General features: G+C 41.3%; 3 protein-coding genes across 19 annotated transcripts in view; 1 reads left to right on the forward strand and 2 right to left on the reverse strand.

Annotated features, from left to right (window-relative positions):
• Positions 1–345: 345 nt before the first annotated feature.
• plcd3a (phospholipase C, delta 3a) lies at positions 346–18,412 on the reverse strand. Of its 6 annotated transcripts, none has more exons than XM_077619703.1 (18): positions 18,396–18,412; positions 17,081–17,167; positions 15,756–15,860; positions 13,913–15,641; positions 9,393–9,560; positions 6,997–7,225; positions 6,451–6,580; positions 4,838–5,063; positions 4,563–4,764; positions 4,331–4,475; positions 3,623–3,775; positions 3,390–3,542; positions 2,634–2,784; positions 2,397–2,513; positions 2,008–2,186; positions 1,786–1,921; positions 1,547–1,696; positions 346–1,128 (listed from the first exon to the last, which is right to left on the reverse strand). In XM_077619703.1, exons 4-18 carry the CDS (start codon positions 14,229–14,231, stop codon positions 986–988), a joined length of 2,601 nt encoding a protein of 866 aa, XP_077475829.1. In that variant the 5' UTR covers positions 14,232–15,641; positions 15,756–15,860; positions 17,081–17,167; positions 18,396–18,412; the 3' UTR covers positions 346–985. The 6 variants fall into 6 exon arrangements, with proteins under 6 accessions (XP_077475829.1, XP_077475826.1, XP_077475828.1 ...); XM_077619700.1 differs by lacking the exon at positions 18,396–18,412 and adding an exon at positions 17,858–17,938; XM_077619702.1 differs by lacking the exon at positions 18,396–18,412 and adding an exon at positions 17,248–17,848.
• A 298-nt stretch (positions 18,413–18,710) lies between these two features.
• On the forward strand, positions 18,711–21,066 carry hexim1 (HEXIM P-TEFb complex subunit 1). Its single transcript, XM_077619706.1, has one exon. The coding sequence runs from the start codon at positions 19,019–19,021 to the stop codon at positions 20,081–20,083; it is 1,065 nt and encodes a 354-aa protein (XP_077475832.1). The 5' UTR covers positions 18,711–19,018; the 3' UTR covers positions 20,084–21,066.
• A 458-nt stretch (positions 21,067–21,524) lies between these two features.
• arhgap23a (Rho GTPase activating protein 23a) overlaps positions 21,525–27,531 on the reverse strand; it is a 44,760-nt gene continuing 38,753 nt past the window's right edge. For 9 of the 12 annotated variants that reach the window (XM_077619694.1, XM_077619693.1, XM_077619695.1 and 6 more), the window contains 5 exons: positions 27,265–27,390; positions 27,151–27,192; positions 26,988–27,081; positions 25,400–25,431; positions 21,525–24,380 (listed from right to left, as the gene is read on the reverse strand). In XM_077619694.1, coding sequence (XP_077475820.1) covers positions 23,247–24,380; positions 25,400–25,431; positions 26,988–27,081; positions 27,151–27,192; positions 27,265–27,390 — 1,428 coding nt within the window. In that variant the 3' untranslated portion in view covers positions 21,525–23,246. Of the gene's footprint in view, positions 24,381–25,359; positions 25,432–26,656; positions 26,682–26,987; positions 27,082–27,150; positions 27,193–27,264; positions 27,391–27,531 lie in introns of all 12 variants that reach the window. The other 3 variants (XM_077619698.1, XR_013304981.1, XM_077619697.1) reach the window with 3 other exon arrangements.

Raw genomic sequence — 27,531 nt, forward strand, 5'->3', positions numbered from 1 at the left:
GTGTCATAAACTGACATAAAATTCTCATTGTTGTTGAAAATTGAGGTGGAATTGCTCCCCTCGCCTGGTTATTTGGGGGAATTGCATGAAAAAATATTTGGAAGGAAAACACAAATGTGTGGAATTTGAGCCATGTGATCAGCCACATAGCTTAATTCACTGAAAGGAAACCCGTGACTTTTGTGTGTGAGAAAAATGCATTTGGTTAACACTGTGTTCAGCCACAAGTACCTTCAATATCAGTTGTATTTTCAATGCAGCATTTTTTAAAAACAATTGAGCATTGAAAAAACAATATTCCATTGATTTTTTTATTAACTCCACTGGGAATTAAAAACACAGAAACCAATTTATTACAACTTTATTGGCACTTCACAGACACCAATGACTGGGTTGCGTTAGAAAGGACAAACCAGCACTAATGTTACTAAAACATCAACTAAACAAGGATAAATACAAAGAATTATCCCCCAAATTAATGACTTTGAGCTCATCTCTAGACTGTATATATTAATGCGAGATGATTTGTTAATTGATAAGATATTAGTCACAATAAATAAACAACTGCATGATCTTTCCTGTTATGTCAAATGTTAAAATAATACTGTAAATTTAACTTTAGAGAGTGATGTAGCAAAGAGCTAATTTTGCTCATTTTGGCAACAAATAAGAACCACCAATCTCCAAGTTAAAATGAGAAAATGTACTTGTTTCAGTTCCTTAATTTATGTGAAATCTAGCATATAGCAGATAAGTTCATATCAGGAAAAAGTAAACATCTGTAATATAATACATTGAAAGTGCCAAAGTACAGTAAGTCTGATTTTGTTTCTTCATTCTTAGTACCTCATTAGTGCCTATTTGTGAGTCATCTTCATTCTTCTCTAATGGGAAACAACAACAGCGAATGTGATTCTAGCTAAGGAAGTGCTATTTGTGTCCTAAACAAGGAATAAGCTGACCCTCAAGCTGTCACTTGTTGTTTTTATGCCTTTCCCTTGGGAGAAGGTGTACTTTCATAGACGTGTTTGATGGGAACACCCTTGCGGGACACTTTGATGTGGATGAAAAGCGTGGCGGGGGCTAGCCGGGACCCGTCGGCCTTCAGCAGGTGGACGTGTCGGTAACCTGAGAGGAAATGGTTAAATATTAGTAACCAACATGGTATTGTGATGCATTATATTTACCACAAACATTGTTTTTATCGTCATCTATGCCTGCAACGTATCATGAGAAACAGAAAATTTAAATGTTTCTAGCGATCTATACCTGAGAAGATTGACAAAATAAAAAGCTACTGATGTAAACTTCTCATTTCAACTTTGTTTTTTGATACCCAAATGCCACAGCATGGGCAAAGCACTAATTTGCCAAAGAAGCTCACCAACTCACTTCAATATCTCATTACACTTGTATAATGACAATAAAGGCATTCAATTCAATAGTCAAGACACCATATTTAACAATGTGAGTTTTTTAGCGAAAATGACTCGATGACCCCCCAAAAATCAGTAAATAACTTAAGTTAAAGGGTGTAAAGATGTACCTGTACGTAGGCTTGTGAAAGGCAATGTTAACTGTCCCACAAAGTCATTCTTGGCCTTGTAATCGTGGTCCTCGACTACGAAGCGCACCAACGCCAGCTCGGGCACTTGCAGCTGGAAGTTGAGCGTGCAGTCCCATCGCGGGTTGAAGCCTGGAGAAGTTCATTAATGCGGTCATCATCGGTGTTAATAACCTGTTTATAAGTTTGTTGTGAATTAAAAATAATAAACCAGAAGGTACCATTATTGTCAATGCGATGTGTTTTATCTCTGGTGTTATCTATGGCCACCCCGTGAATCTCCACCCACACCCGAGGGTCCACAATGGAGCTTGCTTTTTCCGTGTTGATTTTTGGAAGCTGCTGTGCTGATATCACCTGCATAAATGCATATTAATAAATATAAACAGTGCATCTGCGGGTTATACGGAATGTGAAAAGTCCAAAATACTGAGAGACGTTACTCGTATAGTCAGCTGGGTAGGGATGTGCCCGGGTCCCCCGCCCGTGTTCTCGGGGTTGAAGTCGGAATCGCCAACGCAAAGGAAGCTGGGTTTCAGGACGTAGCCGCAACGACCATTGGGGAGGAAGCGGCCCTGGTTAAGGTCCATTTGCTCGCCGGGGGTCTGGAAATTTAGAGCAACTGCATGCCGTAGAACAAATACTTTTTGTTACTACACATGAGGAGATTTTAGGAGAATGTTTTGCTTTTATTCTTTAAAAAAAAAGACAACGGAGCTTTACTTTCTACTCTCAAGGAGTTGATTAAGTACAAGCATGGACGGGTAGTGCAGTGGTTAGGAATATTCTATCATCATGGCTTAAATGATCTCTTCAGAATTGCAGCGCTTACCCATCTGGCAACCAGCATTCCACATTTCCTGGGGGTCATAATTGGACGACTGGAGACGCTGTCCAGAAGGGTAGATCCGGCTAAGCTGCCTGCTATTGTGTCGCACGAAGAGTTTCCCTGTAAAATAAATCATCTTTACACACAAGAGCAGGTGTAATTGATCATTTCAAAACACATTTTCAACATGTTAACTACACTGATGCCATACTATAATGCAAGTGGATTTTCAATGGGTACCCGAGTCTTTGATGAGCCTCAGGGCGTCGTTTTCAGAGAAAGAAGACATTTCTTCCGCAGGTCTTTCGCCCACGTTGGTGAACCCGGAAAACGGGACGCTGCGGCAGTAGATCACCAACTCGGACAGCTCTACGCTCAGTTTGGAGCACACCTGAGAGCAATGCAGATATTGACAAAGCCTTTAATTGACTTTGTGCTGGGGATCCAGAAGATGGCGCTCAAGTGGCACAGTGAAGGTGACGGTTATTTGCATGCATGACCGTTAGTTCTTTGAAATAATTGAACATTGACAGAACTCCACTACGTTCTCTGATAAAGTGATGTGCCGGTTGTGTTTTCTCTCTATGCATTTGTTCATTTATTGTATTTATTCTCCATTATTTAGTTCAGTATATCAGATTATTATATTCATCTTAATACTTATTTTTTTCAGTGATTTTTCAGTTTTATTTTGTTGTTTTATATTTACATTAGTGTTTTTTGGGATAGTGCTTGTGCATCAATGTAGTATTTTTATTTATTTGTTTTATTCAGAATATTTATGTTTTTTGGGTGTAATTTGTCTTGCATTTTACTAACCTTATAAAATAATTCGTAAATTTTGTCACTGATATATTTCAATTATGTTTGAAAACTGGTAGAAATGGAACATCACTGGAAATCCAATAGCTACTAACTAAATATGTATATTCTTTTTGTTGTCTGAGTTTGTACTGTTTTTGATTTTAGTGTAATATATATATATTTTCCTCTGACCTTGGCCAGGTCCTTCTTGGGCGTGTTCTTGTTTCCGCCTGTCTGCTCGTCTTCGGAGCTCAAGGAAAAGCTGCCGTAGCTTCCGTTCTTACTCAGCTGGCTGATGTGGGGAATCTGCTTCTTACCTTTCACCAGGATACGTCCTCTCAGCGCCTGCAAGGAGCAGCATTAAGACTACCACTCTGTGGATATTTAGCTTGGGATTTGATTTTCTCTGTGAGTCAGGTTCGTACTTCAGGTGATGGCAGATCTTTAGGATCGTGGTCACTGAGGGGGTTGTTGAGAAGCTTGTTGCCCAGGATGGTGCAAAGGTGTTTGGCCATGACCACCTGCTGCTCCACAGAGCAATGGTTCTCCAGGGATAAAATCAGAGGGTACGGAGACGTCTATTGGACAGACAAACAATACAAATATTGACATTGTGGGTTGTGTCTACCAATATTCATTCATTTTTTGTACTGCTTATCCTCACAAGGGTTGCTGGTTAAGTTTGTCTATATGTAATTTTAGAAGCACATATTTGCATAACGCCTTATGTGACAATTGTTTGACTTTTGTTTGTTGTATGGTGATTGCGTAAGTTTGTGTAAGGTTGCTAAAAAGTTGTGTTCTAAAATGTTATTTTCTAGTGTGGTTTTGTGTATATTTTTCCCCATAACGCTGCAATTTTGGCATAATATCATATTAAACATTTTGTCTATTATGTTTGAGTCATTTATTTCGACTTTGTTGACCAATGTATCAATTTTTTTTTAAATGTTTGAATTTTCTCCTATATATTTTTGGGGTAATATTGGTTTAGGTTTTTGCTATTTGTGTTTTTGTTCTAGTATTGTTTAATTTAAAATATATATATATTTTAATCATGGTTTTCACATATTCTAACCCTTATCACTTCTTCAAATTTATTTATTTTTTGTTTATTTAATGTGTGCTCTCACTTTGAAGGCATACTGTGCAATGGTGACGATGACCTCCTTGAAAGGCACTTTGGAGGTGAGCGTGTGACCGTGGTAGATGACCGGCTCGCCTTTATCTCCGTCCCAGCAGTCCAACTCCACGCAGCGGCATCCTTGAATTAAAGCCCTAAAAACAGTGACATTTTTTTTTCAATTGGCAGTTTTCCAGCAAAAGCATTTGAGAGGGTGGCAAAAAAATTAAAAAATAAATAACCTTATGTAGGGCTCGGTGCTACTCGCGCCGGTCACTTGGTCCTTGGTGAGGTAGGTGTTGTGTGAAGTGGAGATGAAGTAGTGGGCAAGCGGGCGGCTCATGTCCTGGTGGACTCGGGCGTGCTCAGGGTTCATCACGTCATTTTCCCGTGACAGCATGTACATGGTGAAGCCGTTCTGGGTCATGAACTGATTTCTCTGAGCTGTATTGACCACGACAGCGTTACGCATTTTCATTAGTGGCGGCATTGACGATTCGGCAGACATTGGACCCACCCCAGTCATTAAGTTCGAAAGTGCCGATGAGCTTCTGCGCGTGGGCCAGTCTGGCGTCCTCTCCTTGGTCTCCCAGGAAGTCTCTGAGCTCTGCGGTGGAGAGCACGCAGCCGTTGCTGGAGTAGTGGCGGAAGACGGCATCCAGCTCGGGTCGTCGCAGCAGCTCCCGGCAGAACTCCTCGATCTCATTGTGGTCCAGGCGGCTGTCGCCGGAGCGGTCGCACCTCTGGGACAACAAATACTGTCTGTTATTTTGTCGACACGGTAGGATTTGATCAATAACTGGCCACGTGAGCCATCTAACAAATTATATGTCACGTGCATTGTGAATGTATTTTTTAAAAATTGTGAATTCTTCTCATGGTATTGATTTTCATTGTAGGAAAGGAAGTTTGTAATATAAAAAAGTATCAATAATAACCACATACAATTTAAATATTATTTGGGAATATAGCCATATTTTACTCACCAAAAAATCCTTTTTATCTGGACACAAAATCCATCCTCCTTTCTTTCCTCCTTCTTTTCTATCGCCATCGAAGCTAATGCTGAAAGTCGAGCCTATCCTGTCGTATTTCTGGCAAACGTTTTTATTCGATTTAGTGCTGAAAATGTTCGTTCCCGGTTGTGACAGGCTTGCTTGCTTTGGAGTTGTCCGACCTTTCTTAATGATGTGCAGCTTTTTTTTCTTGAAAAGCCTGTCTTGAAAATGGCTTTGAGAGTAAATGTGCAAAAAATCAAATTTTTCTCCTCCTTCAGCCATTGCGGGTTGACAAAACCGCTATTAAATCAACACAGCAATATATTTGCTTCTGCAGCTCGCTCCAGATACAGTTTGGTAGCTCTGGCTAGTCCACTCTATCACTAGCCAATCATAGTTGGTGAAAGCGATGACGTATCCCTACGCCTGCGAGAAGGCAATTACGTATCCCTACGCCTGGGAGAAGGGATTGTGGTGTCGTCAACTTGAAATCTGATTGGTAAAAACAAGTTTTATCGACGCTTGTTTTATGCAGCAGAGCCTGCAGAACTAATTGTGAAGGCCTCAAGGCAGATTTCTGACCCTGGCAACAAATAATGGCTGAAATGTGATTGGTTAGATGCTTAAATATGAAAACACACATCTGGAAGCAGCACAACCAGGGGAAAAGCAATGAAAAGAAGCTGACAATTTGGAATTATCTAATAAGTATTCATGGACAAAACATAATTAACATCGGTCTGTGATTCAGATATATTTTTAGGCCAGCAGAGAAGGCCTTGCAGGCCATGACGGTCTACCACTGTTAAAAACCCATACTTAGTACCCATACTTTTTTTTTCTGGAAACGGATCTCAGAGGAAAAACGTTTGGACACCCCTGATCTAGTCTGTCCTTTGGTGGCCTTCTTGCACCTCGAAAAGTGTAAAAAAAATGGTTGCTTTGGTTTTGCTTGTTCAAGTGGGAGTGATCCTGATTCCCTGTTGAGAAAGCATCTCCACAGCTGTGTACACCCAGAACATCTTTCAGGAGGGGATGCAGATCACATTCCATCATCAGGAGGGAGCGTTAAACAAAAACTCACAGCTGTAAGGGAGAGTCAGGCGCTGATATGTGTTGCATGTTCCCTGACCTTGAACAAGGAGCGAGCAGACTGCTCACTCAGGTCAATGTTGATCATCTGCAGCAGCCCGCCAATCTCATCGTAGCTCATCTTGCCGTCCTGGTTCTGATCTGCTCGTCGCAGGTAGCCTCGGATCCAAGTAGGGGATGCAGCATTAAGGAAGAAAATCAAGGTACCATAGTTTCCGGACTCTCATTCGCACTTTTTGACAAAATTTGGATGGGCCTACGACTAATACTCAAGTACGACTTGTGTATTTATTTCTCTCTTGTCATGTCGTTTTTTAGGCTCTAATTATCTTAAAAAACTGTCATGTTAACAGATGCCCTTATTGTCCTCCATTTTACTATTGTTACTTAAGCATCTGTTTTTTTTGGTGTCTGATCAATAAAAAAATTGTCCTACCAAAAATGTGACTTTTAAAATTGTTTTTTCCTCTTCATTGTGTATATTTTGGCTGGTGCGACTTATAGAGTGAAAATACAATAATAGTATTGATGGAAACTCTTAATGTATTTAGAAATGTCAAATTTTAAATAGAATTTCAAAGGATATTGGTCCAGTTTCTCCTTTTGCGTCATGTTGGCGACACGCTCCTTCAGAGTGCGCAGGCCTCGCACCCAGCGTTGAGCCTCATCCTCACAAGGGCACAGGAGGTCCAGGCTTTTGCGAGCCCCTTGGAAGACCACCGTGAAGCAGCGGTTGTCCGGCACTGAGCCCGAGATCCGGCGCAGCGCCTCCGATTGGCAGCCTTCGCGAACACACTCCACTTCGGTCACCGCAACTAAAGGATTGAAAATGAATGACGTTAAAATGACCAGAGAAAGCATTCGTCACATAAGGTGTCTTCTTAGCTGGAAGTAAAAATAAAAATAAGAGGGATAGATTTGAGGTTGAGGTGTCAAGGAAACTGAGGGAATAAATTCCACTGGTCACCTAGTAACTGGATGGCAAATAGCATGTGCTTCATATTCTGCTTCTCCGCACACTTACGAAATAATTTCATGCCTCATTTTTGTCACAGAAAGGCTACAAGTGCAAAAATATTAGGACACTTACATAAACCCATTTTCCCATAAGAATCACTCATCTTGTTATAAAATCAGGATAAATAAACCCTAAGACAAAATATCATCTGGCCTAAAATGTAGGCACCTAAACTCTTAATGTCGATATGAATACAGTATATCTAAACTCGTTCATTTTCTGTATCGCTTATCCTCACAAGGGTTGCGGGGGGTGTTTGATCTCAGCCAACTACAGGCAGGTTGCCATCCAATCACAGTATATAGACTCAAGACTACTTTTCCCAATGAAAATTCAATTTTGCACGAAAACAACAAAACTTTACACTCTAAACTGTCTTCACACTTTTGGAAAGAAATATTTTTAATTTTTAATTCCAATAAATGGTGCATCAACTCAATTTCTAAAGAAAAGTCATAATTGCTTTTACCAGGGAAGTGATAAATGTGACATGTATATGCATGTTTAGCTGTCAACATTGAGCTGACACGCTGGAATGCAAAAGTCACAATATCTTAGTGTGGTCAGGCTAGCTCACCTATTTGATATTAAATCTTTAGAGATGAATTTTGGAGTTTAGTATGGAGTTGAAGGGTATGTTTTCTTCAATGATTGGCAGACGATTGCTGCCTTTCCACAAGAAAACACTAAATTCCAGAACAAAACAGTTTATCTCACCACAAAAACACAACATTAGGCCAAGAAAATCACTATACTTTACCAAAAAATATAAACTTTTTTGAAAACCAGTGTAAAGGACCAGGCAAAAGTTAGCATCCACCTTCTTTCTGAATAACATCCAAACGTTTTACTAGAACTTGCCACAAAACCTAACTATCAGAATCACTGTATTCTTTGCAACAACGTGCAATACCGTAACACTGAAACGAAAATGACACATTTTGTCAGATAATTTCCAAATGTATCACAAAATTGCTGTATTAAAAATGTAATGTAAGAAAAAACGTCGATCATACTTTTGATCACACGTGACTAAAGTGTCGGACTCAAAATAAAAAAGATTGAGAAACTAAGAAATATTAAACACAATGGCACTACTAGCCATATTTTACAACAAAATGTCTTATTTTTCCAAAGAAACAAAACTTTTAATAATCACAAAAACACTATGGGTAAATACCAAGATGTGTGTTTTGCTGTAATCTATTCACTAGACTTTACACTCTATTGAGACACAGTATACCTTTTACCCAGGGGGGAAAAACCCCTTTCACCTCATCTGATATGGCTTCAGTTTCCCCTGCATAAAACCTTTTCATTGTTGCCGGGCTATTCTTACGCTTGAGCACTTTCCATTCTCCCGTTTTCCGGACGGCTCCTCATGTCGCTTCCTCCCTTCCCGGAAAGGGTTTGAGATATTCACACAGTGAGGCCATTACAACCCTTGCTTTTATTATTATTTTTTAAATACTTTTGTATGTGAATTTGACGTATATGACAGCGGCAGTGAAGGAGTTTATGATATAAGATGTACCGTATTTTCCGGACTATAAGTTACACTGTTTTCATAGTTTGGCTGGGCTTCCAACTACTAATACTGAAGTGAAACTTCTATGTTTTTTTCTCTCTCTGACCAAAAAAAGCCTGTTATGTTGTTATTTTTAAGCTGTAGACATCTAAAAAACCTGCTTCCAGATGCCTATTTAGCCTGTTGTTCTCCAATTTACTATTGTTACTTTACATGTTTGTTCTTGGTTGCTGATGAAATAAAAAATGGCCCTCCCAAAAATGTAACATAAATATTTTTTTCGTCTTCAGTGTGTATTCTTTGGCTGGTGCGACTACTAGTGTGAAAAATACGGTACTCATGAGAAATGGCTTTTTTTATGTTTTGTAATACAATGGGACCTTAAGAAATGAATGCATGGTAAACACTAAAAGCGTAGTGGATGTACTGTACTTACAGGTCTGGCGGGCTTTGGCCTTGCGAGAACTTTTGGACGACTCACACCACACGGTAAGTCCGTCCTCCAACAGGCGCAGGTTTCGGCTCTTCTGCCACCTCGGGGAGCGAACTTTGACCATGTTGGAGCCCTGCATCATTACGCGCACGTCCTCATTGTCCAGCAAACCTAGAAAAATACAAATTGTTGACTCTTTTGAAAAAGTAAACTTAATCTGCACTCGGTTTGAAAATTAAAACAAACTAATTTAAAAAAAAATACAGAAATGAGTTACTACTCTTTCACCAGAATGCTTTTACTTATCTCGAGGCCCAACTAGGGATTGAAAATTCCAATGCTGGACTATATTTGCAGTGAAATATAGACCCTTTCAAAAGTCTTACTCTATTTACACTCAAATTTGAAGTGGCATAGAGAGTTTCTTATGAAGGTTTTAACAGCGTGTTTTTGTGTAGGAGCAGAACGCCACACAACCATGTTTCTTTGGGCCCAGGAAGTCAAAAATAACATTTTTTGTGAACAGATTCTGTGAATGACACACTAGAAGAGCCCACATAATGACTGTTAATCAATCAATACGGTATGTAAATTTATTTGTGTCCGTAGAGACAGAAGTCGGCCAAGGAAAAACGAGTCATCGGTTTAAGTCGCCAACGTTTGCTTTGGATGATCAATTTTTGCTTCTATGCATGGAAATGTAATCATACAAAAAAAGAAAAGAAAACATAGAGGAGCAGGATAAGGGGGAAGGTCATTTACAATTGGGGAAATACATAAAATAGGGCTAAAATAAAGACGCCAACAATAAAGACAACACTCTAAAAAGGCTTTTTGGGGGGGGTGGGGGGTGCTTTCATGTTGAACTTTTACCTGTTTACCACAAATTGACCTAAAGTGACATAGAGGGAAGTGGAACTCATGTTTCTGCTGTTTGCTCAATAGGAACATGAAGTAAAAATGAAAGCCATTGGGAAAATATAAAAAAATATATACTTTAACAGAAGTGCATGTGTCCATCCATTTTCTGTACCATATCATAATGCAGTATTTCAAAAACATGTTGTTTAAAGAATAAAAATACACAAAAGAAAAAAAAGAAAAAATAAATTGCTTGTGATCGTTACACTAACTGTACTGCAACTGAATAATAAAACATTATTTCTTACAGAAAGATATTTCTGCTGTGTTCCAACTTAATTGTCAACTGTTGTACTCTACAGTGGCGTCTTTGTTATCTAATTTTGGAGCCAAAAAGAGTGTTGAGGCAGCCTTTCATTCCAAAGGTTCAAAACGAACACTGTGAACTCTTTAAATGCCCCCTTCTATGTATAAAAGGTGCATTTTTTTAAAAGTGTTTTCCAGTAGCTGCTGCTTTTCTGGCCATGCATGGCCGCTTCATCTACTCTGGTGAATGGCACCTAGGACAAAAGCCAAAGGCTACTGAGTCTTTCCAGAGCACTCTAATGTCAGATTACTCCTCGTGACACCGCCTTAGCAAGATTTGCGTGAATTTTGGGGAAATGCTGGCATATTCTATCGTTTTAATTACACTAACTCCTTGGGAGGGCCTCTTTCTTCACCCTGTTGGACACAAAGAACACAAATGGCCCCCTCAGTCATGGCCTTGGTCCAAGGTGTTATCTAACGTGAGGCATTCCCCCATTATCTTGCAGGTCATTGACAACAATGTTAAGCTGCCCAAATGGCTGCACAGTGTTTCAACACTGCACATTGTAGTTATTGACTGTTATTTAATTTGAAAGACGTCAAAGCAATTTTTTTATACATTTTACATTGTGCAAAGTGGCCAATTATCATGAATGAGCATATACTCCGGAGTGCCTTATAGTGTGGAAAATATGGCAGTGTCAATAAAAATATGTACCTCTTATTCCTGTGTGTGAGCAAGCCTGCTTTGAAAATGTGTTTTCTGTTTGGATTATTGTTTTCAGTGCCAAATCTGACGTATACTTGACAATAAAGGCAAAAATTGCATATATATTAGCACGTGTATGTTTTCTCTCAGACCACACTATTATCGTTCACACTATTGTGTAGTCACTTTGTTCATTTTTACTGTAAAGAGTCGGTGTCACTCAGCGTATTATCTTATTATATTTAGTTATCGTATTCACGCAAAATGTCTCGAATGGTGTTCCCATTTGATTAGAACACATTCCGATAGGTTACTGGCTTTGAAAAGAGTGAAATAAACAGAGGGGTGGGTGAGCTGTTGAGGGAGCGGAATCCAGGGGTCTTTGTTTTCATGCTCGGCTACAGAAAATCAACCCCCCCAATGCCAAGACATGCCGGCTGGCTAGCAACGGGCATATTCAAAGCACAGTGATCAACGAGTGTAAGGAAAACATCAGCGGGTGAACACGAGTGAGAGAATGATGGCAGCGGCCCGGAGCAAGACTGGTTCAAGTTTCCTTCACGAAAAGGAACGCCACCAGAGGCGGCACGCCAGAGGATCGCGCACTTGCGTAAATATAGACAATTTCAAGGTGTCGCTGATACCATTGCCGCGGAACTCGCATGGTGAGATGTGACTGGCGGAAAAGTAGGGCAACTGTCTGCCTGGCTTAAGTCTGGTCTGAAAGACCGCCGGAGGAAATCTGAAAAAAGGCAATATTCATAACATAGGGGGCCTTGTTTTCCTATCAGAGGACATTCTACTTTTCTAGTCCCTCAGAGGGCCCCTATTTCATAGCTTCGGAGGAGTAAAAGGCCTGTTTTGAGGATTTTAAAATACTTTCTGGTTATCTTAACATTCTAAGTTTTATTACACATTTAAAAAAAAGGAAGCCCACTCTGAAAAGATTCCTAATTATGTAATTTTTCCAGAGTTAGTCTGTTATTATGCCACATAAGGGGCAAAAGGAAATGTATCCAAAGATGACAGGTGGAATCATGAAATGCTTTTCTGTATCCAGACTGATGAGTGATGCTGATTTACCAAAACAAAAGTTTTCCTCAAAAACATGTCAGTGACTGGATGTGACAATTGACTAATTATTACGGTAGAATTGAACACTCATAGCTTGGAAGAGGTGAGTCAAAGTTCAAAGCAGAACATTACCATCACCTTGGATTTGTGATAAATAAATCCACCGGCTTAGTAGCTTTTTTTTCTTCATTATCCACGACATTCCACGCGGTGAGTGGAGCCAGCCGTGCCGAGAACACCCATGCACACAAAGCACCCACTAGCTGCACCCCCCAATTTTGTTTGCATAGAACTCTGGGTCGCTGTATTCACAAATAAACCCCAAGTTATTTGTAATGTAAAAGCGACATGAATTAGAAATGTAACACTGCGACTACATAGGGAGACCTATGACTTAATTTTTTTTGTGTCTGTCCAAAACTTCTGTTTTTCCACTCAAAAACGTTCAGCCACAAAATACATATTGGAGACTACAAAAACATATCCACCTACAATGCTGCCTTTGATGTGAGTAAAACAAGTTGCCTGTTCAATGTGACAATGAACATCTTTTCATCACCTGTACTCTGTTTTGCAATTGATTCCTCCAAGTGTAATACTATAACCTAACTGGCTGTCAGTGTGTATTGTGTTAAATAAAGGGCATTTTTCAAAAGCATTGTCCTCCTAACAAGGACAACACGTCCATAAAAAGATATTTGAACATTCAGCGGCTCTATGGGGGTCCTGAGAGGTACTGTTCAAACTCAGCAGGTGTCTGTTTTCAATAGGTGGGGTTTGATGTGTGGTGAGTGTGTAAACGATGAAATCAAGTAATAAAAACATGACCTTCTTCCGTTCAGGCTTGCCCACTCCTTCACAAATATATCCATTAAATTACCGCGGTCATAATATGGTAGCTCATTAAATGGGGGCTTCCTGTGTGGTAGTCACCATGAAAAGTACATTTGGGAGTCTATTGTTGCAAAGTTATTGGAGTTAAATTGAATATTAGTGAAGACTATTAAAAACTCTCAATTGAACCTGACATGTATGTCGTCAGCAAAAATATTCTACAACTAAACTTTAAGAAATAAATACAATTTAGAATGTTGCAATAACCTAATTTGGTTTTGCACAATGTTATTTATATTCAAGGTTTTATCAAACGTATTTTGTCAACATCAACGACATTTTATCTTTCAAAGAAGCTACCATAACACTGAAATACAAGACTGAATGAATAGACTTTATAAGCTCAGTTTAGGATCAAAATTGAGTAGTCCCTACCATTTATAGGGCATGATTTTAAGTGCATCTTTGATTGAATACGTAATTATCTTTGAACCCTTCTAATTAGGTCTCCCCTTTCAACAATTTTGTGAGCAAGCTAGTGTTAAATAGATGATGTAAAGTCAGAAAAGTATAACATTTTGATATGTGCAGGTGATCTTTAGTGTGTGCTCTTTACTTACCACTACGAATATTATATGAATGAAAATATATGGGGAAGGGCAAAAAAATATAGTATAAAAGTGATGGTGGCAGAATAAACAGTAATAAGAGCATAGTAATACATTGGATGACTTACCGAGCCGTCGAATGGGATCTGTGATCTTCTCGGCCACTTTTGCCCTGGACTCCTTGGTGGAGGTAACTGGTGATTTTCTGCTGCACCCCAACATGATGGCCAAAAGACGCTCGCCTCCGGACTGCTTGTGTTGGAAGCAACTCGGTCTGGCCCCAAAAGAACCTGCAAGCACTACCGAGCAAAGATAGGAGGGGAGGGGAGAAGAGGAAAGAGAGGAAAGGGAGGGTGGATGGGTGGGTGGGAGGACTCCTTGCGGTTCCTCCCTGGCGTAGCGGGCCCCGTGCCTCCGCGTAATTTGAGTCCCACAGCAGGCGCACATTTGCGCAGCTTTTCCGCCTGCAACAGCACAGCAACCTGACGCTTCTCATGTCACTCGCATAGCCCAGCCACTTCTGTCCGTTATTTTTAAATGCACTACATAATATATAGAGCACCTCAAAATGTTAAAAAGTTCAATACAACCTGTAATTCAATTTGCAATATTACATGAGATTGGCATGAAACTGTTTCTGCATTTAGACAGCATTAATTCATTTAATTGTGAGTTTTTTCAGTTATTAATCATGGTTTGACAAGTAATCCCATTCAACTAGACGGAATATCCCACCTGACCCAAAGATATCTGTAAACTGAGTATCATCCACAAATTATGACTTCTTTAACTCATTTCTGATGTGAATTTAAAGTACTATGTACTGCATTGTGAATTTTTAACATTTTGACTGACACTGTTTGAGTGGATGGTGCTTCCAATGCATTGGATTTTCTCTTCGATGTGACAAGCCAAGTTTAAACCTGTAATCTTTATCTTCTATTTAAAAACTCTGATCTCAAATCCAAAGCAATGCGACTCTCCCTTCTACAGAAGAGCTTGAAGTATAAGAATTGGCCCTCTTGTGGTTTGGAAAGTAACTGGGAAAAATAACATCTTGATATGCCTTCCTGTTGATGTTACTTTCCACACACTCTAAAAAAATTTCACACATACACACCCATACTGGATGAATTCCAAACATTGACAAATTGTTTCAATTGAGTTACTATTGTCCATGAACTTGACATTAAAACCAACATTTTTTGCAACAATTGAACTTAAAGGGTGATTTAATTTAATATGCTTTGGCTTGTATCATGCTCATTCATGACTGTGTAATGGATGCAGCAAATTATCTGCAAAACATAAAGCCTCTGTCAAATTTCAAAGTAGGGACAGGGTACCTTTCTCTGGTTTGATTAAATTTTGAATCTGTAAGTTAATTATGTCCTCCCACGAATGCTAATTTTCCTCAAACAATTCAGTGCAGATCTGACACAACTGCACATTTAACGGTTAGTTGAAGTTAAACCTTGACGAGGTTGTCATAACCTCCTTAGTCGCCATTCATATTACCAATCTCTTCAATTTGTGATAAATATTCCTCCTAAGATTCAGCTTTTTCTCCATATACAAAAAAAAAAAAAGATTTATTTTGACTTGTGTTGATGAACTTGTTCTTTACATATCGTATATGTATCAGGATAAAAATATCAACTATTAAAGGCTCGGAATTGCATTTGACGTACTAGAATACAAAGACATGAACAGGATTTTAGCTATATTCATTGCTCATAAAGCTTGTATGAATGAATGTGTCTCCTTCCCTATCAGTCCTGTGATTGATAGTCGACTTGTCTTGTGCCTGCATTTCTCCGCATGCCCAAAGTCATCTGCTTCGCCTTGTCCGTGATCCTGGACGATATGTAGAAACTGTTTACTATCTTATTTAGATTGCAATTGTGTGACAGTCAGTGCATGTGCCTAATATTGTGATGAGTGATGTCATCAGACATACATGTCTCTCACCATTTGCTTTTCCAAAGATGGACGCTTGGCTTCTTTTTAGCAACACCATTGCTACCACCAAGCAGGTGACGTCACGGTGTCTTCAACTGTGTTGCAGTTATCCACCTGGAAAAAAATCCCGTTGGGTAAATGTAAACAGACACTTGAAGCACTAAAAACAATTCATTAATCACTAGGGAAGCAGCACCACCCGGTGGCCAAACTCAGTTACTGCTCTTTAAAAATGTCAGTGCAATGCATCATGTACGGCTAAAATTGCAAAAAATAATGCACTACTAGTTTAATGTTTTGCAACTGTGTGTACTTAGTCCAAAAGGGGTAATTAGACTTACATGTTTAAGAAATATGGAAAAAACACACACACACACGCACATCCATTGAATGGGGCTCTCCATGGCCTATTGAGTTGAAGGCCTTCATAACATTATCAATCTTTCATCTTCACTCAATTGCAGCAGTGGTGGTGGCGGCCATGTTAAGATTAAGTTTGCTAATCCTCAAGCTGTGATCTGTGCAGAGGCAGAAGCAGCTCTCTGGCTCCCTCCTTTCTCTGAGTCCAACCACAACACCGACAAGCCCTGTATATGATTTCTCAATCTAGTCTGTCTTTAAAGGTTTCATATTAACTGACACTTGCTTGCCATTTGGCCCAAACTATAACTGGGCTGGCTTTGGTTATTGAAAACAGAGGATCTCATGTTGTTGGTAGCCATTTAAATGCCCCTGCAAAACCACTAATGTCACTACTAGTACTACTATTATAACTGCAACCACCATTAGTTGGAGTCATGAGCCAGAAAAAAATGGATAACAAAATAAATACACAAAACACCATGGTAGGCATGGTTTAAATCAATCTTGTTCCTTTACTCTGGACAGATAAAATGAGTAATTGAATTCCCAGTAGTATGATATTGATACTAGTACAATACTGCTGTTGTTACCAGTACTTATGAGCAAGTAAAAATAGCAAAAGACAAACCATTAAACAGCAAAGCAGAATCAGTTTAACATGATATCACTGTTTGTTTACTCAAAATAGTTAAGGGGAACCCTGTATGCCCCTGGCAAATTAATACAGTAGTAGTACTAACACTACTAGTATTACTACTAGTATACTACTATTCAGTAGTAATATTACTAGTATTACTAGTAGTATTAGTCTCTAAGCAAGTCAAAATGGCTGACCTAAAACCACAAAATAGTAAAGCTGGATCAGTTTAACATAGCACCACTGTTTACTCAGAAGGGTATAATGCGAACAGATTTTCAACAAATGGTTAATTTATGACACATTTAATAAACTCTCGCTTCATTTAATTTACCTTTCAGATCACCTTCTGTGTATCCTGCAAAACTAGTTTGCTCGCCCTTACCTCTTCAACCACCGAGGCACGGGTGCCGTCTAATTCCTGAAATAACATCATGTCATGAGACGCTAACGCCAGTTTTATCCGAAAACAAATAGTTTTAAGGAACGTCGAAACCGTACAAAGGATGGTGTCTTGTCAAAATAAAAACAACGTTTTAAATGGGGACGTTAGCGAGGAATACATTTTGGGAAATTGCACGTTTCCAGCAAATACATTAGACCTTTGTGCAAACACACTAGCCTCGGCGATAAAGTGATCCGTTTTCTTTCGCTCTACTTTTATTGAGCTGTATTATAACTAAATGAAAATATGAACAACGTGGGGATAATTAATGAAAGCTGATCGGGCCGCACGCATTGTTTCCTATCGAAAGCAACCCGCTCGCCATTGTCGCTTCATTAACGGCGTCACTCATGGCGTTATTGCCCTCTTTTGGGCTAGGATGAAATTTTAATAAGCGCCATACGTCTTTCAATGTATTGGTTGGGGGTGGTAACGTGACTTCATTTATTTGACGTATTGCTTCGTGGAAGAAAAAGGAAAAGGCCAACGTTAGCCCACGTTAGCAAGTTAGCTTATCCTTAGCGTGTTCCACACACTTTTGTAAAACAACATAAGCGCTGTATTTCAGAGAACAATTCTTGGACGAAGAAATGCTCTCGACGTCGCTCCGTTTGAGTCGTTTAATAAAAGAGTATCATCGAGCAAAGTTGGTCTCGCCTGACCCACCCTTTTAACTGCGAGTGGCTGGGAGCTGCGCTCTTCTCGGAGGCTTTACTGCATTTGACGTTTGTTTACGCTGATTCCACAGTTCCGCCAACCACCCTAACAACCCTTTCTCTCGACTCGTATCACTCCGCGGAACGAAACAAAATACTTACATCAAAGTATTTTGCGGTCAAATTCGCATGAAAACGGCGCGTTTCTCTAAGATTTTCTCCAAAGTCACTTGGCATGCGATAAACGAGTCTACAGAAAGCATTTATCTTTTCTAACATTAAACACGGACTAGCTTCCTCGAGCGGGCTCATTTCCTTCGTATTTACCATAGGGAGGTTGTTTCTTTTACTCGTACGAATGACGTTCGATTGTGAGGTTACTATGTAACAAAGTACCGCCAACTCTTACTTAAAGAACACTTTATTAGTTTAAAGGTCATTTCATAGCCGCTTCTGCAACGCTCTTTCGAGTTTTAGTTCAATATTGTTTACACTTACACCCGGAATTCACAAATAGTAGCGTCCAAAAGAAGCCCGGGACTACTTACATGTATATACGTGACGCCATTTGAATTGACATCCGAATCCTCCAATCGTAAAATTACGTGAACTTGGCAACAGCAAAATTGTGCCCTCGTCCAATCCGCGTCGAGAAACATTGGCGCTAGCTCCCGTGCCATCTCGCCACCCGATTGGCCTTGTCGTTCGTCAACTTTCCCAGTCTTGTGGACTTTGTAGTTCAGATTGAGCCACCCCGAACGCGACATTCGGGGATGTATACTACATACCCCACAATCCCCCGCTGAAGAGGAGTAGTAGTGTGCGCGCGGCTGGAGGCGGAGCGCTTATATAAAGCCGAGCTCCCTCCACTGGAGCGGCACTCTAGACGCTGTTTTGACGGCGAGACGTTATCTCTGGGCGGACGAGCGGTAGTGACAGCGGCGAAACGGTTAACAGTGTCAAACCCTCAGAGGAGTGTCGTTTAGACAGTAAATTGACTTTTTTCTCCCACAGTCTTTTTCGGGGGGGATTATTTACACGTCATAGTGGGTATTTATTAGGTACATTGTGGCTAAAGTCCCATTTGACAAACTTTTTTTTGTTAAATAATATTTATAAGGGATTTGAAAATGCGTTAAAAGGCAGGAAGGAAGATAATTGGAGCATCGCGATGACAGAACCAGCGGAGGAGACCGACCACCTGAAAAGTTCGAGCAACCCATCAGGTGGGAGCACCAGCGGCGGCGGTGGTGGTGGTGGTGGTGGCGGCGGCAGCGGCGGCAATTCCAAGCATCTCCCGGCCGGGCACCGTGCTGCACCGCCGCACAACGGCGACAGAGGGCGACAGAGGGGCGGCAAGCACCACCAGGATGTCAACAGCGACAAGTTGAGGGGGGTGTGTCCCGGAAACGAGTCCCCCAACGCCGTGGACGCGCCGCCCGGGGGGCTCCACGTCGACTCGGACACCGGTCTGGTGGTGGACAGTCGCCTGGGGAGGAAGCGTCACCGTCGCCGCGCCGCCAAGAAGAAGCGCAACTGGAAACCGTACTACAAACTTTCCTGGGAGGAGCGCAAGGCGCTGGAAGAGCGAGAAACCGCCCGGGCGTCCCGCCTGCGCGAGGAGATGTTCGCTAAGGGGCTCCCGGTGGCTCCATACAACACCACCCAGTTCCTCATGGACGAACACGACCGCGAGGAGCCGGATCTCAACACCCAGGCGTGGCGGCCGGATGACACGGGCAGCGAGGAGGACCTGTTCGAGCACGAAGATGAGGACGACGACGACGGTAGCGGTGGCGGAGGAGGTGGGGGTGGAGGTGGAGGTGGGAGTGGAGGAGGAGGAGGAGCAGGAGGAGGTGGTGGTGGTGGAGGCAGCGACGGTATCGGGAGGCCGGGCAACGCTGGCGGAGAGTTTCTCCAGCGGGACTTTTCCGAGACCTACGAGATGTACCACGTCGAGAGCCTGCAGAACATGACCAAACAAGAGCTGGTCAGAGAGTACCTGGAGCTGGAGAAGTGCATGTCGCGCCTGGAGGAGGAGAATAACCGGCTGAGACGCGCGGCTGTGGAGCCCGGAGGTGGCGGAGGAGGAGGTGGCGGAGGAGGAGGCGGCGGTGTCGGCATGAGCGTGGAGGAGCCCCTGGCCCGCCTCCGGGAGTTGGAGCAGGAGCTGGAGAGACTCAAGGCCCAGAATACGGAGCTCCTGTTGAGGAGCCAACCATCCACTGACAATTAAGGACGCTTGGAGAAAAGGCCACAACAAAGGTCAGGAAAAAAAACGACTTTCTCCTATTTGGACTTGACACGATTTTGGGGGTCGACGTTTGGCCTGAGGTTCAATTTAAAGTAAGTTTTTTTTTTATGGGGACCAGAGCCCCCCATCGCAACAATTGTCCCAGTCAATGCTGAAAAAAATGTTCTTAGTTATTTTTGAGTGTCAGTAATATCAAAAGTTAAATTTTTAAGGGTCAACAGTACTTTTAAAAAGTGCTGGGTAATATAGTAACATCAGTTATTACACAATGAAAAAGAAAAACAGGGTTATAAATCAACACATAACATAAAAATATAGTGCATGGATAAGATGTAATGAAAATTAATACATTTTTTAGGTTAATGTAAAGTCAGTAATTTAACTTTGGGAAATAATGAGCTACTAAAAATAATAAAAATGGAATATCATTTCATAAAAGGTATCCTGTGTATTAATTTAGTAAACAATTGGGTATCATGGCATATCGTGATAGATTTTCTTCTATATTACCCAGCACTATTTTTTTCCAATTTGAAGTTTTGAACTTTGTTTTATTAGGGCTGACATTTGGTTTGTCAATCAGAATATTTTTGTCAACATTTAGCCCTATGTAGAAAAAAAGAATAGTCATTGCAATTTTTTTTGTGAGGAGAGGTCATAGTGCCCATGTTTTTAAAAGACACAACTTTTCTTTTTGTTTCTGGGCATTTTTGTTAAAATTTGGGTTAAGTTTTGGTCCAGAAAAACATAAACAACCTCTCATCTACTTTTTTGGCCCAAATTTAAGTCACTCCAGAACAAACTTGTTTCTTACCTCGATTCCAAGTGTTCTTTGTAATGTTCTGCTGCATTTTTTTTCCACCACGTCGAGAAATGACAACCAATCAGGCCAGTCAAGTCCAATGTTGATTATTTTAAGTTTGTTCGTGTGTTAATGGAAGTTCAATAAAAATCTTATAAAAGTGTGTGCGTGTCCATCACTATACATCATTTGACCGCTAATTAACGAGATGTGCTGACTCAATGGTACGTCAAATGTAACTTTAACCCTGCAATACTTTAAAACATTAAAAAAACTCACCTTTTGTAGCTGAAAATGTAAAAAACACCAATTACAGAAAGTCCTGCTGTAAAAAAAAAACACAAACCGTGTAATATAACCGGAAATTGGCCATTTTGGGTTAAAGCCATTTTAGTCAATTCAGTATTTGTCCACATTTTAAACCAACAATTCACTCATAACTGATCAGTATCAACTGGGTTTATATTTCTTTCATCACATAAAAAAGTTTCAAGACCCCAATATCTTAAATTAAACAGGAAGTCAGCCATTTTGGTTTGGGTCCATTGATCACTGCTGAAATAAAACTGCATACTCACCTAAGTTCCACTGGAGGCCGCCACTGAAGCAATAAACACTAGATTTAAACATACTTCTGTTTATTTACATCATATATATAGTAATAATAAGCTAAGCAGAGTTATACTCATAAGCCATTCCAAAAATGTACACACAAGAGGGACAATATGTTACATATTTAGTATGTACAACGACAACACACGAGCGACACCATTTTAGTTTACACCACGTGGGAGAGTGCATAGTGTTTTTTGTATTTTTATTTTTTAAGTTTGTCTTATTTTCCCCTTATCAATTTATGAAACACATCTTTGGAGGTGAGCCGAGGAAGGAGGAAGAGGAGGAGGAGGAGAAGATAAGCCGGCATGATACAGCGGAACATTCCAGAAAGGAGGCACTTGTTTTGAAAAATCGAGAGGTTGTAAGGTTTGAAGTCGCGTGACCAGGAAGTAACGAGAGGAAGTGTCGACGGCACGAAGCTATCACAAGTGACTACTATCCTGACACAAAAAGGCCTTCGTAAACTGACGTCACGATACAAAATATATATTTATATGTAATACTGTATATATATAAACAAACAATATATTAAGGTGACATTTCAAGTCACGTCTGGAATAGGAAATGTTTGTAAACCATTTAAAAAAAGGAATATTATTAAGGTTAAAAACAAAACATTTATATGTACAATTTAATAATAAGGCTTTGTACAAATGTTACAAGTCAAAAACAGGAGAAAAAGGAGCAAATTGCAGCCTTGGTCATTTTAGTGCCATTGGCGATGAGCGACGTCTAATCGCGTGGATTTTTGTCTTCCCTCCGTTGTGAATTTAAAGTTAATTTGTTCTTTGTTTTGAACAAATTGTCACCGGCTGCCAGCCCTCCCAGTTCAAATGAAATGGGGATCTATCACCCTCAATGGCAGTCAGAGTAAAAGAAAAAAGCTTAAGATTTTTCCTCCCTCATCTCTCCCCTTAAGATAAAAAGCACCATTTCCCAAGCATATTCATGCAGCAAAGAGCTCTGCAACTTTGCAAAAGTCTTGGGACACCATCAGAGTGGCACGCATTTTTTTTACTATTAAACTACTGACAGCTCCGTTAATGTATGCAAAATAAAACAGTTTGAAATTACAAAAACGTGATCGACAAAAGCGCTGTAAGGTTGGCAGTGAACGTTTTTCTTAAATAATTGACATCCTGCTGACTATCGGATTCTTACTGTCAATTTCAGCTAAACGTATTCAATGAATCATGTTTTCATAAAAGAAACTGTTTTTTTGTGCGCGTTTTTTTCCTCATACTAAATTCAATATGAATCAAACTGTCTTTAAAGGCAAATGTGCTTAGCAAACCATTTTTTAGGGATTTATGCATGCTGGTGTCGCGTCATTTTGGTCTTACACGGATTAAATAAAAGGCTTAAAATGAGGGAAAAAAAACTTCCTTGCCTCATCCGGTGTCTGTTGGCGTGATTTCTCCACGGAGGGTTAAAATTCCTGTATGGCGTTAAAAGAGATCTAGCGGTGACCCAAAACTTTTGCAAAGCTGCGGTGGCGACGTTGAGGTCCAAAACCTATAAAAGCACACACATGAAGAAGAAGTAACACAGACGAGAAAGCTTTGGCAATGATTTTAAGATGATAAAATAATGGGGGCGCAGAAGGGTGACCAGCCTGGATTCTTCCTTTTTTTTTTTTTCATCCTGACAACGCATTTCTCTTCAGGGCGCCCCGACTGGGTGAAGATTCTCATCGTTTCGTTTCCGGGTGACGTGATAGGTCGCTCAGAGGTACTGGTGGAACCTGGATGGAGGCATCTGACGGCCGGAAGACCCTCGTTCGGCGCCGTCGTCGCCCCGAGGGAGTGCCGTTTTGGGGTTGAGGGGAGAGAGCGGGAACTCCGTCGTGACGAGCGGCGGGCGCTTATCGTCGGTCGGCTCGGTGGGCGACGCCACCACGGTGTGTCGGCGCCAGGCCCGCTTTTTCCGCCGGCTCTCGGGCGACAGCGGCTTGCGCATGCCCACGCTGCGCAGGTCGTCGGCCGAGCCTAAGAGACGTGCGCGCACCTGCTCCGCCAGGGACTTGGCGACCGGCGCGAAGGAAGCCGCCTCGCCGGATGGCGGGGGCGACGAAGCGAGCGGCCTGACGCGGGACGGACGAAGATTCTCCCGGCTGCTTCCCAGCGACGTCTTAGTCCTCGTCCCGGGAGCGTCCGGGTCGGCAATCTCCGGCAGCTCCAGCCAATGGGCTTTCATCTTATCGCTTTTGAGCTTCTTCCGCGCCAGGGTGTCGCACTGGATGAGCTTGTGCGAGTTGAAGGACGGCCGCGAGCGTGCCCTGTGGGCGGAAGACGTGGACGACGGCGTGGTGGAACGCGCCCCACCGCCGCCAGCGTCGTCGTCGTTCACCCTCCCCGCCGGGGCCGCCGAGGGTTTGCGGGGTGGCGTCGGAGGCTTCCCGGGACGCTCCCGTGAGGCGAAGCCGCTCTCGTTGTCCGTCTCGCTCACCAGCTCGCTGTGCTCGTCGTCGGCGTCCTCGGCCCCTAAGCTGCGGCCCAACGTGGACAGCGTGGAGTAGCCCGAGACGATGGAGCGGGCGTCCGCCCTCCCTCCCGTCTCCTCTTCCTCCTTCCCACATTGTACCGCCGGTCGCTCTTCTTTCGCCTCTTGCTTCTCCTCTTCGCCCTCCTCTTCTTCTTCGTCGTCGTCCTCCTCTTCCTCTCCCTCCGCGTGAGGCGCGCCGTCTCCCACTTCTTCCTCCCCCGCCTTGACGCGCTCGTGCTCCGAGTCGTCGTCGGTGCTGCTGCCCACTCGGCGGCCGTTGTGACGCTTGCGCCGCTTGCGACCCGTCACCGCAGACATGATGGACAGAGTCAGGAAGTCCTTGGCGGTGAGGTCCTTCTTAGACCCCCAGGAGCCCTGAGGAGAGGGAGGGCACAAGGCTGTATTATGCAACTCTTCTGAAAGTGGATTATTTCACATTTATTTTTAGCAAGCAACATGGCACTTAGCCTTCATTATGCTAGTGAGAGGCGCAATCATGTCTTGCAAAAAAAAATCATAAAAGCTTGAGTGACAGAAAAGCCTGTAACATTCTTTTTATCCCTATGGATTACTTCTCGACACTTTTTATTTCTATTACACGCAACACATTTCATGTTCATTTCACTGCGCAAACACCACACATCCAGAAAAGTTCAATATTTCTAGTTATTGAATCTTTTTCTATTTTGCAAGTTGATTGTTTTCATACATGGATGGCAAAACATTTTGGGAAAAAAACTTAGATTTGTATACATGTTCCATTGCTCTTATTCTCGCAAGGGTTGAGGATGCATTCGAGGGTATTTAAACTAAAACTGTCAAGGTGATTCTAAAATTTGGGTTTTTCTAGCGTGTCAAGTTTTATTAGCTTATTACACTGTAAAAAATACAAATTTCCTAATGGTCAAGCAAACTTAAGAGTTTAAGTAGACATACTGATACTTAAATTCCTAACAAAAACCATTAACCAAGTCGTGTAATATTGAGTTTAAGGCAAGAACTTGATATGAGAGTTTTCCATCAAAACTTGAAAATTTAAGGGCATTTAAGTTTACTGTTTACAGTTTAAACCAAATTGCCAAACATAGCAGTCATGCATGTTTCTTTCAGATTTCATTATATGTCAATATTTTTATTTTTATATATAAAAAGAAAGAAAATACTTTTTTCTATTTTTTTAAGAATATATATATATAGTTAAAAAAAAACGAAGTGTTCAATAAAAACAGAGAAGAAAACTAGAGAAATTTGAGTTTGGTTTTGCATTCCCCACCTAGAAATTGCTTAAAAAACAGTGGTCAGACCTAACACACCAAAAACTGTGTTCCCCAGAGTTATGGTAGGTCAGACACACCTTAAGAGAACAGTCAACTCAAGCCACGATGAGACGTTACCTTGGATTTGGCGGAGTCACTGTTGGTTGAGTCTGAAAACAAATGACAACACTTAGTGACATGGACAAAAAAGTAGTAAAAATAGTCTTGGGTGGAGGGCACAGAAACACTTGGTGGGATTAGCAATCATATTTATGTGATGCCATCAAAAATGTCCATCGAGGCATAGTAAAAATACATATTAAAATATAAATATCCTATTCACTGTTTTGCACATGGACTATTTGCCCTTAAAAGTCTCGACTAGCTCTGTGCCCTCTGATTTACACACACTGGAAGAGGATACTGAACAATTTTAATGAGAAAAAGGAAATTAATAGAAAAGGAAACCCCAGAGAGAACATCAACAGTTGAAATGGGTGCTAGAACACTGCAGCAATTATAAAATACACACAGGACAGTGAAGGGATCATGCTCGCAAACACTTGTCTATTAATGCGAAGGAAAAGTGGCTTGCTCACACACACACACATTCTCTCTTTTAGTTGCCGTTTACACGACAACGGTAACGAGGGTGAAAAACAAAACACTTTTTTTCGGAGATCAGAATCGTTTACACGGAAACCGTGTTTTTGGAGGCTGAATAAGTTGAAAACTTTCCAGAGTGGAAATCTTGACAGCACTCCACCCTGTCGTCGTCTAAACAATTGAAAACACTAAACTGAGTTTTGAGTGACATCTGCAATCCCAACTCTGGAACAGGAGATGGCAGTAATGCTCAAATGTATACAGTAATCCCTCAAATATCGCGGTTAATGTAGACTAAACATGGCCGTGACAATTGAATTTTTTCTTCTTCAGTGCCGAGTAGCAGTAGCAAAAGTGGCTTCCGCTTACGAGTTTCAGCGTGGATTTTCACATTTTTATGAACTTTAAAAGACAAATATTTTTGGGGATAATTAACATGGGGGGGAATTGCAAACTAGTGAATTCACAATACGTGAAAACGCGATAATTGAGGGATTACTTAGTTGTCGTGTAAACGTGACATTTCAAACACAGTCTTTCTCACTCATATGAACACACACACTTGTGCAACAGGGACAGAGGCACTCTCACAATCACTTGTGTCTGTCGCACGGGTAAAAGTGCACTGTCACCATGACAAAGAGAGAGAAAGTTATAAACACACTTGAAAAACAGTGAAAGCAAAATGCTCACACAAACACTCCTGGAGGTACAATGTGACCATGGCACGCACTTAGGAGACACATAACAAACACGCACACAAAACACACGCATGTGTTGGCGTCCTACCGCAGTGGTTGCTCCATAGGCTCAGCTAAGAGAGTGAAGCAGAGTGAACGTCAGAAGATGAGCGACGTGCAGGAGAAATACAAACAATGAGAGAAAAGAGGATAGAGAAAAAAAAAAAGTGTGGCTAATTGGAAATTTTAAGCAGCCGACGCTACTGCACCAACAAAAAGGAGAGAATTTGCCAAACTATAGGTTAATTGAGGATTTTTTGGCGGGGTGCACTATTTTGCATCTAATTTCAGTCATCAATTTCCCTCCTTTTGGTTTTTGACGCATCGTTAGCATGCGGCTACAACTATTTTGAGTATGAGGAGTAAGCGGCGCCGCTCACCTGAGGCATCGCCGAGTAGAGCCGTTCGCCCGATGTTGGAAAGTAGGTGGTCGATGTTAGGTGCTGGCTGCACATCCTCAGTGTCTACCGGTGTCTGTAAAGATAATATTTTGTTGAGAGTCATGACTAAACTATAACTTCATTGGGTGTTGCTGTTGCAAACCTTTTCATCCTTGTCAGGCTCTTCACTGAAAAACCAGAGGTACTGCAAAAACATTAGAAAAAGTGTGTTAGTGCACGTGATGGTTTGAGTCGGTCTATATTTGTACATGCTTACATGTTGTATGAGCGTCTCTACTATTTTGTAGCGGTCTGGCATGTGCGTGACCATGTCTTTCATGTTGTCCTCAGACGTGCGCACAAGCGTCGGTCCAAACACCAGAGCCAGGTTTCGAGGTTCCATCTACGCACCCACAAGATATAATATTTAGTAGAAATCTAACAATAACCACAAAAATATGTTTTTTTTATATTTTCAAACTGTGGTGGTACCATTAATTACGAATTTATTTTGTTCCAGAAGTGTTTTCGTAAGTTCAATGTT

Source organism: Stigmatopora argus, chromosome 14 (genome assembly GCF_051989625.1).
Source record: "Stigmatopora argus isolate UIUO_Sarg chromosome 14, RoL_Sarg_1.0, whole genome shotgun sequence".
NCBI classification, from domain to species: Eukaryota; Metazoa; Chordata; class Actinopteri; order Syngnathiformes; family Syngnathidae; genus Stigmatopora; species Stigmatopora argus.

Coding starts and splice junctions, on each gene's coding strand:
- plcd3a (XM_077619703.1), bottom strand. CDS start 14,231: ATGTGCGCCTGCTGTGGGACTCAAATTACGCGGAGGCACGGGGCCCGC. Junction 2,785..3,389: donor CCAAGAAGGACCTGGCCAAG/GTCAGAGGAAAA, acceptor CATTGCTCTCAG/GTGTGCTCCAAACTGAGCGT. Junction 2,187..2,396: donor GAATGCTGGTTGCCAGATGG/GTAAGCGCTGCA, acceptor TACGGCATGCAG/TTGCTCTAAATTTCCAGACC.
- hexim1 (XM_077619706.1), top strand. CDS start 19,019: ATGACAGAACCAGCGGAGGAGACCGACCACCTGAAAAGTTCGAGCAAC.